Source organism: Pezoporus wallicus, unplaced genomic scaffold, assembly GCF_028554395.1.
Source record: "Pezoporus wallicus isolate ANWC-B61680 ecotype Strahan unplaced genomic scaffold, APGP_CSIRO_Pwel_v1 scaffold_6362, whole genome shotgun sequence".
NCBI classification, from domain to species: Eukaryota; Metazoa; Chordata; class Aves; order Psittaciformes; family Psittacidae; genus Pezoporus; species Pezoporus wallicus.
Genome location: NW_026637663.1, coordinates 10000001 through 10016438, shown reverse-complemented (window position 1 = coordinate 10016438; position 16438 = coordinate 10000001). Strand labels below are relative to the sequence as shown.

Below are 16438 nucleotides of genomic sequence, written 5' to 3'. Positions count from 1 at the left end.
AGCTAATCTGACCCCCTGCAGAGGAGGAGCGCTTGCCCCTCAAACCACAGACCTTTCCCCACCCAGCCGCTGATTGCTGTTACCTACACCAGCTGCCTGGCACTGGTTAAAGGAAGAGCTGCTTGAAGCCAGGCACTTTTTCCTGTAAGGAGCTCAGCAGGTCACCCTGTGCCTGTTCACTCACATTAAATCCAGTAAAGTTAGCAAATGTGTTTAGCTAAAAGAAAATTACAACATCTTAAAGATGGCATTGAGTGTGATTTTTGGGGCAGGAGTTAGTCCACTGTGGAATAATAACTCCCCTTTAAGGTAATATCTACTTTATCTGTTGAAAAAAAAAATACAGCTATGTTTATTCTCCATTGGTATTTGCCCAACAGACAATATTGTCTAGTTTTGAAAACACATGAGGCCACACAAAAGAGCTGCCAGATTCTTACTGAGTTGATGATTCCCTTTGTATCCTCGTTTTCCTTATCTTGGGATCCAGGCTGCCATATCTAATTATTTTAAAATGGCTGCTGCATCTTATCTCTTTTAGAATATTTTATCCTCTCTTCACTCTTGTATCTCTTCCTTATTCACAACACTGAAAGGAAAGGATTGTGATTCTTCTTCCTTGATTATTAGTGGTTGAGCTCTTTGCTTCTTAAATTGGGGAAACTAAAAAAAACCCTAATTTATATTCAGGTTTCCTATTCTGGTTCTCTGGTGTGAGTGTCCTTCCCAGCTGCTCAGCTCTTCCCAGCAGACTTTTCTCCTATGCTGGATGATGACATGCCACATCCTCCAGTTTGCCTGGAACAAACCAGTTATGTGATGTTGGAGAAGGATTCCTAGAGACTAGAACAGGTGATAGATGAACCCACTTGCTCTGTCTGCATTACTCCACTTCTCCTGCCCCATTAACCATGCATGATTAACCACATTGTGACTACTATGCCCCTCCCTGCCAGCCCAAACACCACGGCCCTTTCCACCCTTCTTGACACAGCTTTTATTAATAACTGGGTGTGTATCTAGGCACAAATAGATTTGCATATGGAGTTTGCAGACTCCAGGCTATAATTCATACCAAAGAAATACAGTATTTCACAGTTGTGCTTTACATTGCAAGGAGGAGTGAATATTACTGTTGGTGTACATGAGTACACCTATCAGCATCCATCACTGCCACAGGGCTTGGATGTGGTCTAGGGAGTTAGGACAAACACCAAATGAAGTGGCATTTAGGACAAAATTTTAAGTACTTTTGTTGGAATGGCATAGAGGGACTGAGGGTCTTTTTCAGCTGTTTGAAGTGTTTGTGAGGTGGCCATACAAGCCTTCTTATCTCCTTAGCATCTGATTATTCTTAGTTCTCCAGGACTTTCACCTGCTGTGACAGGTTGTGACAGGGTGGAGAGGAGTTGTGATGCTCATAAACCAAGTTTTCTTTAAGATTATTTTAAATGTGGCCTCTTACTCACAAAAATCAAAACCTGATTTACACAATCTAATCCCCCCATAGCACAGACAATACGCTGATAAATGTCTAGGTAGCTACATTTCTATTTCTTCAGCTCAAAATATGCTTCTAGTGATCAATGAAATATGAATTTGGAAAAGTGTGGATTGAGGGAAATAGGTTTTTAGCATTTTGATTATCAGAGGCAGAATGTAATGAAGTCGATTTATGCCAAAACACTCAAACTGGCATCTTAATAATGTATGACTGTGCCTGTCAGGAACTATTTAGTTAATGTTTTATCATATTAGGCTTAAAATTAAGAAATATTCTGTACAGAATTACAATGCCATGAGCCTGCAAATACAAAAGGGTAGGTAAAAGCTGGGACACACAGATACAGAGGAGAAGTAAACCAAGTATATGGATTAGTAAGAAGTGAGAATGTAACACTGCACAACAAGCTGCACTCGATGATGTCCATGATATGGACACTGAAATAATTGGAAGAGGCCCCAAGAGTGGTGTACAGCACCCAGAAATGAAATCACAGCTCTACTCTGGAGAGCAGAACTGGTATCGGAGCAGAAGCTGAAATGAAAGCTGACAGTGGAGCAAATGTTGGTCGGTAAAACACAGGCTGATTATATACCAGTTAGCATTGATTCGGATGCCAAGAATAACAGCAGGCACTGGAACAGAGTAGGGGAGTGTGAGGCACTGAGAAAGAGCTCAGCACAATAGGGCAGGAGATGATTAAAACAAACAAACAAACACTCCACCCCAAGGAGGAAGTTATTAAAGCAGCATGAACAGGGAGCCGCAGCTGCCTTCTGTGGGAAGCAAATACTGCAGCGAGCTGGCAGACTTGGAAAGCCAGCAAACGGCAACTTTAATACTGGAGGGGACTGAATCAGTGTTAGCTGCTAGCCAGTGTGTGTTTGACCTTGCTGGGGTAACCAGCATAAGTGCTTTTATTAATGACCATGGCAGGGAGACAGGCCGGTGTCAAAGGAGGTTTGATTTCCGGACCATCTGCAATCCCGCCTGCCAGGCGATGGAAAGGCAGGTGGCCACCAGCCAGCCCTGGCCCAAGGCTGTGTGTCTTCTCACAGGCAAGGGAAGGTGAGACCTGCCCATCCACACTTCTCTTATGCAGGGGGTCTCATTTAAATCTTGAGCACTGGCATATGGATTTGGGGACCTGATGGAAGTTACTGTACAAACAAAAGGCACTGCTTGCTTGGAGAATCGCATGTTCAGGCTCTGTGCGGCAACCTCTTGCCAGGAGAAAGGGCAGGATAACAAGAAGAAACAGTCAATAGGTTAAACCAGGTCCTGTATTTCACGATACATAAAGCTAGTGATTCTGTATCCATCAAGCCATTTTCTTCTTTCAAGCATGCATGGCCAGTATTTTTCATCTCCTTTGTTTTATCAGTGAGCAGGGGTAAATTTAGGCAGGTAACAAAAGCCATCATGTTCACTGAAAAGAATTAGAAAATGTGATCATAGAATCAGCTGGTTATTATGTACAAACACATACAGATGGAGAGTGTTGCAAAAAGGTTATTCCAGTCAATAGCATAGACTGGCTGGCCTCATCTCTATAGAAGAATTTAGTATAGTTTCTCAGAAGGATTTATTTGTAAACCTGAGATGTACTGCAAGAATAAGAAAGAGCACAAGGACGTGGGTAAAGAGGACAGTATAAGATTAATTGGCAGGGGTGTTACCAGCACAGAAAGATATCTCAAATCACAAACTGGCCCATTTCCCTTAACACCTACAGTGCAAGACAAAGCCTGTGTTTATGATGCGTGACTGGATTATTTAATAGGAAGAACTAGGTAGCCCCGGAGCTAGTAAAAGAAATGTGGCAGAAAAAACTGTTGCGTAATTCACCTGGGATCAGAGAAGGTGGTCTGCTGGCATGTGCTGAGATGCTAAGAAGGGATGCTGAGGAGAAGGGCGATCTGGGTGCACTGCAAAACGATGCGCTGCTGTTTAGCCTCCTGCCCTCAACAGCCAGGGAAGAATGACAGGAGATGCAGCAGGTATCAGGTGAGATGTTTCCCACAGGGGCAGGGAAGGCCCTGGTGCTGGCTCAGGCACTACAACAGCCTCATTGAGCTGTCAGTATGCTGACTTCTCATCACCTGCCTTTCAAACAGGTGATTTTAAACAGACAACTGGGCAAAGTACTTCCCATAAACAAGATATGATTCTCTCCGTTTCTTAAGGGTAGATTAAATAGCCTGTAGCTGTGTTAACAGAAGACTGAGAGGGGGTTAGATTACATTTGAGCAATACATACAGGAAGGGAGAGGAATTATTTCTGTTCAGATAAAAGCTGCTACAAGATCAACCAGGTGTACGCTGTCCCTGAAAGAATTTGTGCTGGAAAGAAGAAGATATTTAAGAAATAAAGTGCCAGAGCAGTCTCCTTTCAACAGGAATGCTGGGAGAGGGCATCTGTCCGTTACAAGATAATATTGGATTAGGTTACGGAGGAGACTGTGCAAATCCAGAGACGGTTCTTAGTTTTGGAAGTGATGGTGTAAGATATGGGGTTTCAATTCTTTTAGTATTATTCAGGGTTCCGGTTGAAAGGAAACTTAGTCACGTGTGTTTGTGACTTAACCATTCAATCCCATGCTAGGCTGGTTCCCTGGTTATTTCCAGGCTCCAGGATAGATTTTGTTTCTTGCTTGAGGCTGCTGATTTTGACTTTTAGTTTTCTTTGGGGCACTACAGCTGTTAGAGGCAGCAACAGGGTGTTGGTCCAGGTGTGTGGATGCCTCAGCAGCACAGAGACCACTTTTAGGCACCCCACCAGTTTGTGTCCCCCTGATCCCAGAATAGTCCATGTCAGCTGAGAGAATTTTTTTTTTCCATGAAATTTAAAATTACATCAGATATGATGGGGGAAGACTCTCATATTTGGCCATTGACAGAACATGAAACTGAAGGCAAGAATATGGTGAAGAAAGGAATTGCCATCTGCAATTGAGAAGTCCTTACAGCTGATGGTTTTTTCCTCTGACCTGGAAGGAGGCCAGTCATGCAAACATTTCCACATGTCTGTGCTTCTGGCTGGGGAGAGACTCTCTTAGTTTTGGGGAAATCTGACTTTAGAAACCACAAATATTTGCAAAGTGAGGCTTTCGGCCTTTACCTTCCCATAGGTGTTTGTTCATCTAGACTTTCTTGTTTTATTAGAACAGGGGAATCAAATCCTATTAAGTGACAACAAATAGAGAACACTGCATTTAAATACCCCAAGATGTGAGAAACCATATAAATTATTACCTCTTGGGGTATTCTCTTGACACTACCCAGAGTGGTATCTCTGCAGAGTGGCTGAGCTGTGGCCATGGAGCAGAAAGGGGAGATGGCAGGAGCGTGGCATCCTGTTTTCAGTGCTGCGTGAAAAATGCATGTTGAAAAACTAAAACAGGAATTAACTGAGCATTTGACAAGACGCTTGCATTCAGCACTCAGAGGAGCTCAGCCTGCTTTGCTTATTAAGAGGACATTGAGGGATGTTCACCTTCTCAGAGCAAGCTGATGGCTAATGTAATGTGGTCCATCACCTAGCAGACAAAACGTAACAAAGCCCTATAGAAATGCTGCTTTTGGAACAACCCATTACAAATTGTGCAGTCAGAAAAATGAAACAGGAAATTTTTAACAGAGAAGATAATTAGTGTCTGGGACATGGGATGAGAGCTAGGACAGAATCTCTGTCAGACCTGGAAATCTCATCTAATACAGCTACCTCTGATGTGTCTTGGGTGCTGTAAGAGGTCAGGGAAGGGCATCACAATGGTTATTTCTGCCTTTGAAAGACAGAAAACCATCTTTTCACCTTTCCTCTCAACATCTAATTGTTACAGATTTGCTAGTTCCTACTTCTGTTTCGTTGCAATACACTTCAAAGCCCCCCCCCCCAAACTCAGACGATTAAAAGCTAAGTAACTTCAAAAAGCACCCCTTTCCTCTTCCTCTCCTTCCCCCTTGTAAGCCTGATATAAAATTATTTCACTCTGTTCTCCATGCTGCCACAGGTGCAGCGTCTTCCCCACAGGCTGGAGCAGGCTGGCTGCTCCTGCCTCCTCCAAGTCCATTATCTCCCCTCCCTTGCTGGCCCTCTTTGCTGCTTACCTTAGCCTCAGAGGTGATGTGGTCACTCCTCTTGCAGGTCCCATGGAGCCTGCTGCTCTCCTTTTGGTGCTCCCCGAGACAGCCCTGTCTTCTCAAGGCTGGGGATGTTGCTTGCAAGCCTTCCTGGGGCAAAGACTGCCCGGCTTCACATTCTGCACGGGACTGGAAAGGCAGGGGATTTTCTCAGCTGTGGGCATGGATCAGCAGCAGCAGCAGGTCAAGCTCCCTGGGAGGTGGGGTACAAAGTAAGGTCATCTTCTTTCATATTGATTTTTTCTTTTCTCTGAACATGCAGTTGAGTTAAATGGAGTGTGGATTTTAATTTTTGCATACTAAATTTCAAACAAGGCCTTACAACTCTGTGCAAACAGGATTAATCTGCAAAAACAGCAAACTAAACATCTGGGGGACTTAATCCCAAAGGTGATATTGTACTTTATTACTGGATAGCAACATTTTTTGCATTTCTGTTCAGAAAGCATGCTTCAAATCACAGCTGCCAATCCCTGAAGAAATTTAACAGATCTTTGCTCATAATCAGGAAACCAGCCCAGGAAAGCAGATTAAGATTTGCTAATTCCCATTTAAACTGTTACTACAGTTCGTTGTCTTCTATTTATGCAAAGATGCTAATTAATTTTTGCCCATGCGTGGCTGAGACAGAAGCTTTACAGTTGTAGGATAACGCAGCATTGCAGGCCAGAATAACATCAGAGTCTAAATAATGCCCAGAAGCACAACAACGATGCACTTAAAATGAAAAATAATTTATTTATTCTGGATGAGCTGTTAATTTTTATATTCATTATGGTACTAGCAGCATGAACTTTGGCTGACATACATTGCACAGCCAGGTGAATCGTACAGTCCTTATATGCCAGACATTGTAACTAGTTTTAGAAATAACTGGTCCCCTTAGTGGTGGCTACGGTTGAAGTTAGCATGTTCTCATGGGTGGAGATGGGTTTTTCCCAGTGACTGCCTGTCCCTTCACCTATTCCCATCACCGCTCCTCCTTCGGGCAGATGGTATACAATTCCCTTCTGCTCTCTTAATCTCACCTTGCTGCCTGCTGAAGTGGCCCAGGTAAGTACCTGTGAGTGCTTAGGATGGTCAGTGAATAGTGTGTCACATCCTTGAATGGGGAAGAAAAATTCAGAAGGTTTAGTGGGTTGACTGATCTCAATAAATTGGGCAAAGAGAACCTGAGTGGTAGTTCTGTGTGGTATTTTGGATACTTCTACATATACACTATATGCTCAAGACTGCAAGACCTCTGGGATTAGTACAAAATGGGTTTGGGGAGCTTTGAGCTTCCCAGTAGAGTTGGTTTCTCACTTTTTAGGATAGAGGGTTCCCTCTTCTCTTTCCAGATGGCCTGAAGCCTAAAAAAAGGAGGCAGTCCCAGGGTCAGGCAGTGCCCCCAAAAATTTTCAGCAGTGATACTTCCTGCTCACAGGTCTGAGTGCTCAGTGAATTTAATGCAGAAAAACCTGTTATAACAAGCATAATGCACTTCAGTCAGACAGGGACACTGGGGAAAAGCCAGGCTGTTTTCCTGCCTTGTACCGTATGTGGTGTAACTGAAGTAACAGAGAGCCACAGACTATAGACAAATTGTGAAAAAGCCAAATCCATTGAATTTTGTTTCAGATTACTTTTGGCAGTGTCCTTCATAGAATCATGGAACGGTTTGGGTTGGAAGGGACATTAAGATCATCCAGTTCCACCCCCCTGCCATGGGCGGGGACACCTTCCACCAGACCAGGTTGCTCAAAGCCCCATTCAGCCTGGCCTTAAACACTGCCAGAGATGGGGCATCCACAGCTTCTCAGGACAACGTGTTGACTGCAACTCTTTAAGCACAATCATCCATCCAATTTCTTATCCACTGAGTGGCCCATCCATCAAATCCATGTCTCTCCAGCGTAGAGACAAGGATATTGTGTGGGGCAGCACCAAATACTTTGCACAAGTCCAGGCAGATGATGTCAGTTACTCTTCCCTTATCCACTAGTGCTACCACCCCTTCGTAGAAGGCCAACAAACCTGTCAGCCATGATTTGCCCTTAGTGAAGCCATGCTGGCTGTCACAAATCACCTCCTTATTTTCCACCTGCCTTGGCATAGCCTCCAGGAGGATGGGCTCCATGATCTCACCAAGCACCAGAGTGAGACTGACCAGCCTGAATTTTATCCCTTTTAAAAAATCCCCAGGTCTGAATTTTATCCCTTTTAAAAAATGGGGGTTATGTTTCCCCTTTTCCAGTCAGTGGGAACTTCATCAGACTGAAATGACTTCTCAAATATGATGGAGAGTGGCTTAGCAACTTCATGTGCCATTTCCCTCAGGACTCACAGGTGCATTACATCAGGTTCCATGGATGTGTGCACCTTCATGTTCCTTAAATGTTCCTGAATCTGATCTTCCCCTTACAGCAGGTGGTTCTTCATTCTCCCAGTACCTGCATTCTGCAACTCGGGCGGTGTGGCTGGAGCTCTTGCCAGTGAAGACTGAGGCAAAAAAGTTGCTGAGTACCTCAGCCTTCTCCACGTCCCAGGCAACAGGTCTCATGTTTCCTCCCAGCAAGGGCCCACCTTCTCCCTAGTCTTCCTTTTATCCCGACTTTTATCTTTCTCCTACCTTCCTATGGAAGCATTTTCCTCTTAGTCCTAGTGAAAGGCAATGAAGCCTAGTGAAAGCTATGTGGTCACTTAGCAGATGATTTTGTTCTGACACTGGCTGTCAGCCCGTGCACCTGCTCCCAGACACACTGTCCCTGCTCATTACCTAAATCTATCATTTGGCCCCAACTGCCACACATGAGGTAGTCTCGTTGTGAGCTAAAGCAACGGCTCTGACAGACCTACATCATCGCCAGCAAAATAACTGCATCACAGCTCTCATAATCAGTGGCAATGTGATGACCTTTGAAGATAATTGAGACAAGAAATCCACAATAAAAAGCAAGTAAATCATAACTTAGGAAGTGATGAGGCATTAAAAATGACATACATCAAGTAATTTATATGCATTATCAAGCACATGAATTTCCAAACCTAATCCCTGTGACTTCAAAAATGACCGTTTCTGTCTAGGAGCTTCTCAATACACACTACAATAATGACAGTTACTAAGGCAGAAAAGAGAAACCACATTCTTTTGTACTGGGTCACATCTGGAGTAACACTGCTTCCAGTTATAGTAACTTTCTTTTGCTTCAAACCTGGTTACTGCAAAGCACTTAACTTGAAACTGCCTTACCGGAAAGTAATAGGTAATTTTCATTTGATCCTGAGTGGGACAGTCTCTTACTGACCTTAACAGAAAGCATGCTCCCCAGTGCAGTATGTCTTCCACACATCATACCTGCACCAACTTTCCACACCTCCTAGATCACAGATTCAGAGCTACCCATTGCTGGGAGCTAGGAGAATAGTCCAGGGAACTAAGCATGTTTCAACATGCTTATGCTTACCCTCTCCTTACACAAGTTCATATGTCTGATCTTGGCCACTGCCAGAGACATGATACTGGGCTAGACCAAACTTTAGTGTAGTCCAGAACTGCTGCTCTTAAGCAACTATACTGACATAAACACCCAAGTAGGTAAATTTTGTAGGGTGGCATTAAAGCTCCAAACCACTCAAGTCTCTGAAGTTACCTACTTTGAAAATTACTCATTTCAGCCTTCAGCAGGTCTTGTGCTCGCTCACACTGTGCCATTGCTGAACCTTGGGAAGAAATTCTTAGGGAAGAGGACATGTTCTCAAAGGGACTGTCACTCAGCTCCAAGATCAAAACTGAAGTGGGTTCTTCCATTTTCTTTCTTCCAACACAACCAAATGGCCTGCCAGTTCTTTCACTTGAAACAATAATAAAACATTTATATTTAATGACTAAAAGAAAAGATGGCAAATGTAGATACAGCATGCTAGATGCAGCATGCTAACAAAACTAGTCATAGAATGTATGCTTGGATCGATTGATGACAGTGAGGATAGGACTCAGGAAATTCTTTTCTCTGTACACGTAATTTGCTCACATTTCAAACTCCTCTTGCAACTTCTGTTTCAGCACCATTGTATTATTACCCTGTGCTCCATTTGGGTTTATATGCACCCTCTTCGTGGTTTCCTTCTAGGAAAGATACATACATTGTACTATAGTTCCTGCACAATAATCTTTCTCCTTCTAATCTGGATTCCAGTTTTAACTATTCTGATCTTGTATGTTGTCTTCACATGAAGATTTAAAAGGTGTAGGAAATGAAGGCCACTGTTTTCATCAGTAGTACTGATAAGCTGCAGTGACATTTTTTCAGATTTCCTCAAATATCAGAGTAGTTAGCTTATAAAGACAAGATAAACATCATGCCACTATTTTTTATTTGCTATAATCAGTCAGCATCCGAAACAAAACCAAACACACTTTGGAATGCCTTTTTTCTATATGAATAATCAACATAGTACTAAGCTACAGTTAATGTCAAGGGTAGCTAACACACTGGCGTTAATGGTCCCACCTTGAGCAGAGGAGGGCTAACTAAAGGATGTGCAATCTTGACAAACACAGAAAGGATTTTTCTACAGTATGTGTACACACACATCACTAAAGAAAACAATCTCCACTTCATAGGGCAGGCAGGCAAAAGCCAGACTTTTTATTTAAGTTTAAAATAACAAATACTCGCCTACATCACAGTATACTGCTTAGTTTATCGCTGCTGCTTTGAATTCTGTGCTTTCATTTCATGTGTCTACATTTTGCAATTGTGTACACACTGCAAAATTAACTTTGTATATTTAGCATCTGTGCATATCCTTTAGAGCTTAATATTACACTGAAATAAAAAGAAAACTTGAATTTTAAGGTACTGAAAACAATCAATAAAATTCCACTGGAAAAAAACAGTACAAATGTTTCTTGTAGCACAGTACTCTTAATTTTATGTGTCATTTTAATGCCGCAATTTTCAATTATTGACTGTATAAAGAGATGCCTAGGAAAAAAAAAAATATCTAGAATGCCATTCCTAAGTCTGTTAAACTCTGGTGATTTATGATATATGTACAGTATATAAATACATTTATGTATATATGTACATATATATTGGTTAACATTCATTATAAATAGAATTGTGTTCACTTAAGCAGTATAAAAATAGCCACTTTCCTGGGAACATGCAAAGACAGTATGCTCTCTCACCTAATCTATAAAACCCAAAACAACCAAAACCTTTAGCTCTGGTTTTCTATAAATATAATTTTTAATTGAAGACTTTCAGCTGATTTAGCCACAAAGTAAGTTTTCCGGTAAAGATATAAAATCTGTTTGATGCAAGCTATAATTAAGCTCAAACACAGTATATTCTGGGTTATTTACTTTCAAGTATTTTTCCCATGTGCGCTAAATCTGGACACACCCATTTATTTTTTTTCTTTTACAGTAAAATATTCAGCTCTAAATACTAAAAGCCAAGTTACACGCAATCTGGCATGCTTGCATCGCAGAGAAAAGACTCTCCTCTACACTACACCTATGTGGGAGGCTGTTCTAGTATGGCTATTTGTGCTCCAGATCTTTTGTTCATTGCAAAGCATTATCAGGACTCCCATATTGTAGATACTTAAGGCCAGAAGAGAGAGTACTACAACCACTTAAGTCTCATCTCCTGCTCACTGAAATTCCCTCTGCGGTCCCTGCATTCAGCACAGTGACTGGTAGCTGGACTAAAATACCTCTCTTGTTACAGCCAAAGAGGTTCCAGCTTTGGAAGTTGAGCGAGATCTTGACTTTTTAGTGACTTTTCCCAAGGGGAAAAAAATTCGGTTCCATCTGAACCAAATGTGACATTTTTCCTTTTTTCTTGCCATATGAAAAACTGAAAAATGGTTTTGCCCTGAAGCATTCCCTTTTCCTCTAAAGTGCTTTAGTACTAGTTAGAAAAGCAAAAGAAGAAAAAGGGCTACGTTCAAAGGTGACACTATTTCTGTTCCTCCATTTACCTATCAGCTCAGCAAAGAGTACACACTGGGTTGGACTGTAGAAGAAACAGCGTTGAGTCCTTCTGCCGAATAGATTTCAATCATCTACTAGGAGAATGGCATAAGGACATGACTATGCCAACTGTGACATATGCTGACTCTTTTTCATCTCATTCCACATAGCTAAAAATGCACTCCTGCCCATTTCAGAGAACAGAGGACTGAAATGCATCTGTCTCCCTTCCCTGCAACCCCATCTCACCCAGCATTTTGAACTGCTCTTGCTATCTCTCAGAGTTTACAAAAGTATTTCATACAAACAGCATGGAAGATTCAAGGCACACTCTCTTCAGGACAACATTTTTCTTGTGATTAGATATCCTTTTAACAAGGTAGGAAATTTGAATGTAAATGGCATGGGCAAAGGAGGGACCAGAGCCTTGTATTTTCATTCCTAGAATTATTATCTGCACCTGCAAGTTACTGAGTAATACAGGGATGATCTAGACACTCCCACCTCCAGGAGATCTATATGTACTACTCTGAAAATGTTTTCCAGATTAAGATATTTGGTGTTTGGATTAAATCTGTGACTCACTTTGGATAATCAAAAGTGCACATCCCAAAACTTGCTCTGTCCCCCAGCTGCAAGATGGGGTGTGCAATTAAATGAGTTGGATGTCAATGAAGGCCTACTCTCCTAAAGATGTTGGATGAAGGTGCTTGTGTAAACTTTTCTCTGGCACCTCTGAAAGCAGTACACCTAACTCCTTATCCCTCAAGCAAAATGGCCTAATGTTCCCAGCCACATCCTACATTTTTTCCCTATTCCCAGGGTGGCTCCCACATTTTTCCCAGAAGTCTTTTCTATGTCAGAAATGATGAGTCCTTGTTAAAGTAGCACAGTCTTCCAGCTTTTATATTTTCAGAAAAAAAAATATGAGGCGTTCTATTTCTTATGGTAAGTAGCATAAATGCACCAAACAACGGTTTGGATACCCCTGTATTAATTGTTTAGAGAGCTGTCATTGGAAGTTGGGGACTGGGAAGTCACAAAGGGCTCGTTTGCCTTCTGATCGTCCTTCATGGAAGCTGCTTGGTCTGAGATGGAAGAGAAGGAGAGCTGGTCATGTTCTATTATATTCACTTGGTCCTCTTCCTTGTCCTTCTTCACATAAAACAACTTCCTAAACTTTTTGAGCTCATGGAGTTCACAGAAAGTCTCAAGAACCACCAACATTGCAATAAGGCCCAGCAACAGATAACCTAGGTGCAAAAAAAAAGACAGAAAAAAGAAAAAGTGTTCAATTATTAGCAAATTAAGTGGGGCTGGAACGTTTTAACCCTGTAACTTTTCCCATCCCTGTCATCTCCAAACAGTATGCTAATTTCCTTTATGACCCAGTTTCAGAGCTCTGTGATGCACTTTAGATTGTAAAATCCTATTTTTCTATTTTCATTCTACAATCAACAAGAACCCACATAAAACCCCCCAAAAGTAACACTAGTGGCTTTAAGTTTTGTTACAACTGTACAAGGGTAAAGACATTAAATGAAACAGAATACTAAAACTTACCACATGCATGCTCCCCCACTTATTTACTATCTTCATTTTTTAGTGCTCTTCAAAAGATTTTCCCTTAATGTCCCTACATATTACAAATAGAAGGAACAATGCAGCAGCTAAATATGGTTATTTGTTGTTTGTACCAGTTTAGCAGGACAAATCACATATATTTCATGAAAACTTTTGAATTCTTTTCCTTGGAAATTACAAGAAGGTACCTAACACCCTGAAATGAATGGGAGAACAAAGCAACCAGAAACGTGTACAAACCCAATAAAATGAAAATAAAAAACCCATGAAATTACTGCTATTTTAAAAACCCGATGGAGTTGCTATATCTGATAACAGCTTGAAGATCATTTGCAGTGTTTTACTAATATGCATAAACTATCCAAACCTGGAATTGTATACTTGAATTGAATTGAACTGAATACTTGAATTGTATTACTGATTACTTTGGTGCTTTACTGACTGATTTTTAAAGGTAATAGCTCTCATAGACTGACTTTTGGAAATGGAGTTTCATATGCTTAATAGCCCGCTCTGCCTTTTTCTCCCCCTCTCCAAACATATGCTTCTTTTTCCTTTTAGTATTTCCTGAAATTTATTTCCTAAGTGTTCTAAATTTTGAGCCATAATTTTTCTTCTGACTTTGAGTCTTCAGAATGGCTAGAATATTTAAGAAGGCCATTACCATGTGTGACTTTCTCCATTCACTTCATCATTTAGCATCCCCATATCTACATATCTACTCTGCTGATCAATAGGGTAGTGATTAAAAGCTACTGCTGGTAAGTTAAACACAATGGGTAGAAGGGGAAATCTCCAGCAATGAAGGCAGGAGAATAAAGTGTTCTGTTGGCTAGTTCAAAGCCCTGCTTCACGGAATGAAAAAATTCAAGGCCCAATCTCTCTTTAGATAAAACACAAAACCAAGTTCATGGACACTTTACCTAAGTTAAGATGGTACAGAGGCAGAGACAAATGCATACCAGCCTAAGAAGGGGACTTGACAGGAAAGGTTTGGTTTGGCCGTTCAGCTCTTTTAGGCGGTGCATCTGATGAGCTAGGACTGCGCAGACTGAAGCTGTACCAGAAGCTGGGACGCTTCAAAGCACTGTCACTGGAGAATAATGCCCTCAGCACGTATTAATTCAGAATGCCAACACAAAGGTAATTTTCTTAGCTCTACTTTGATAAAGTCACTGATCAATATGCCTTTCCTTCTGTGTCAAATGTAATGAAACAATATAAACGTAACACTTGTGGTCTTGCTTTGCTATCATCTTTGTCTACTGGTATATACCAGTGTCAGCTTCAGCTACCTTCTGTTACAACTGGAGTCAGAAACTTTGCTATTCTGCCTCATTTCCTATTGCTCCTCAATTCATGGCTGTCCACCTCTCATCTCACCTTATGAGATCATTTATCCTGGGTCTGTGATGCACTGAAATTTTAGCCCAAGATGCTCATAACCATTTTCATAACAATAATGTAAGAATTTTTTTCTACTAGTAACAAAAGAGTAATTAGCTATGGTTTAGCGCAATGGAATTCTGGCCTTAGCTGCTTCTTTCTTAACTAAGAAAACTAACCCTATTTAAAGGTTTTCTCCTTGCGCAGCTACCTACAAATGCCCACTTTGCTAGCTGACAGCTCACAAAATCACCATCCCCAGAATGGAGAGAGAAAGTCTCAATTTTTTTTGTTAATTATTATTATAACATGTCTTTTATTTAGCTGGTTAGTTTGACACTTACATGTAATTCCGATTTTATACAGCTCCCGGAATTTTTGATTGTAGCCTTCTCCTGGCACATAGTCTCCAAGGCCAATAGTGCTCAGGGAAATGAAACAAAAGTAAAAAGATTCCAAAAAATTCCAGTCATCTTCCAGGACAGAAAATATTGCTGCTGGGATTAAGAAGAAGCACGAGACAGTGATGAACCCAAGGACTATAGCATGGATGATTGCAACAATCTGCTTGGAGAAGCCCCAGCGAATGTGGAAATACAGGACAGGCCGCCTGGTGACATATACAATTATGCGCTGTACCACTGCTGTCAGGAACAGGAGTGTGAATGGGATCCCGATGACTGAGTAGATGATGCAGAAGGCCTTTCCTCCATCAGATAAAGGCACTGTGTGTCCATAACCTGGAAGAAAGCAGAGGAGGCACAGGCTAAGCTGAAGCTGGCAGCTCACATACCAATTTGATATTGGCTATACTGTGTGAGAACCCCCACCCTTTTCCCTCTCATAAATGCTTCACTATTGCTAATCTGAATTCTGCTACTCTTCACAAATGCCATTCAAAGGTCTGTTTTAAGCAGGCAAACAAAGCCTAAGTACTAGCAGTAAGAAAGTAAATAAATAAATTTATATTTCAAAATTGTGATGGTAGTTGTATAAATGCTTATTTTGGAGAAGGATTTAATGCCTAAGAAGTGGAAGCCTATGCCAGGAAATCTGTGTTTTATTCTGGGTTTTCCTGCTGACTTTTTTTGTTTAGTTTTACAAAATAATGTAGCTTTTTTTACCCACCTTGTTAAGTGGAATAATCCATACCTCAGTGAAAAGTTTCTACTTTTACTTTGTAGCAACCTTACGTGAAAATAATTTACATTACATTGAAGTATTACAATCAGCATCCACGCTATATACTTCCATGCTTCTGCAGGGTGTTTAGATGATGACCCAAAAAGATATCTAAAAGCAGAACAAATATCTTCACAGCAAAACTCCTGGGATCTAACCACTGTGGCTGGATTTTGTAAATGGCTAGCCATTTACACACCAGAGATGTCAATAGTGATCTGTTCAGAGTGCAGGAATGCATCTACTAGTGTACATGCTGGTAATGGCCAGCAATCTCTATTCCACAAAAGTGTGCAATATATCTTGTATCCAGCACAAGCAGCTATTCTGCCAGTCAGCCTGCTTCTAAATGTAAATCATAGGCACAAAAAAGAACAGTAAATCCAGCATAAACCAGGAATGCTTTCTTCTGCTTGCCAACCAAACAAGTATTTTGTTTTCATTGCAGCAAGGAAGAGGAAATCTCTTGACATCTAGTTTGGGCACTCTATACACTGATATCAAGCCAAGCAAGTGCAGACAGGCCCTAGCAATTCTGCAGCCCCAAATCTGCCAGCTCATTCAGGTTATGCTCGTGCTGTACAGGAAGGCATTTTCCAGAGCTACTGCAACTAGCTATCTTGAGGAGCACAGGCAGAGCCCAGTGCACAGAGGGTTATGCTGCTTCTGCT

The 16438-nt window shown here is 41.4% G+C and overlaps 1 protein-coding gene across 1 annotated transcript in view; it reads right to left on the bottom strand.

The window, feature by feature from the left end:
* Window positions 1-10250: 10250 nt before the first annotated feature.
* KCNK1 (potassium two pore domain channel subfamily K member 1) overlaps window positions 10251-16438 on the bottom strand; it is a 32387-nt gene continuing 26199 nt past the window's right edge. Inside the window, exons 2-3 of the mRNA XM_057407054.1 lie at window positions 14930-15325; window positions 10251-12868 (exon numbers count right to left, since the gene is read on the bottom strand). Coding sequence (XP_057263037.1) covers window positions 12609-12868; window positions 14930-15325 — 656 coding nt within the window. The 3' untranslated portion in view covers window positions 10251-12608. The remainder of the gene's footprint in view (window positions 12869-14929; window positions 15326-16438) is intronic.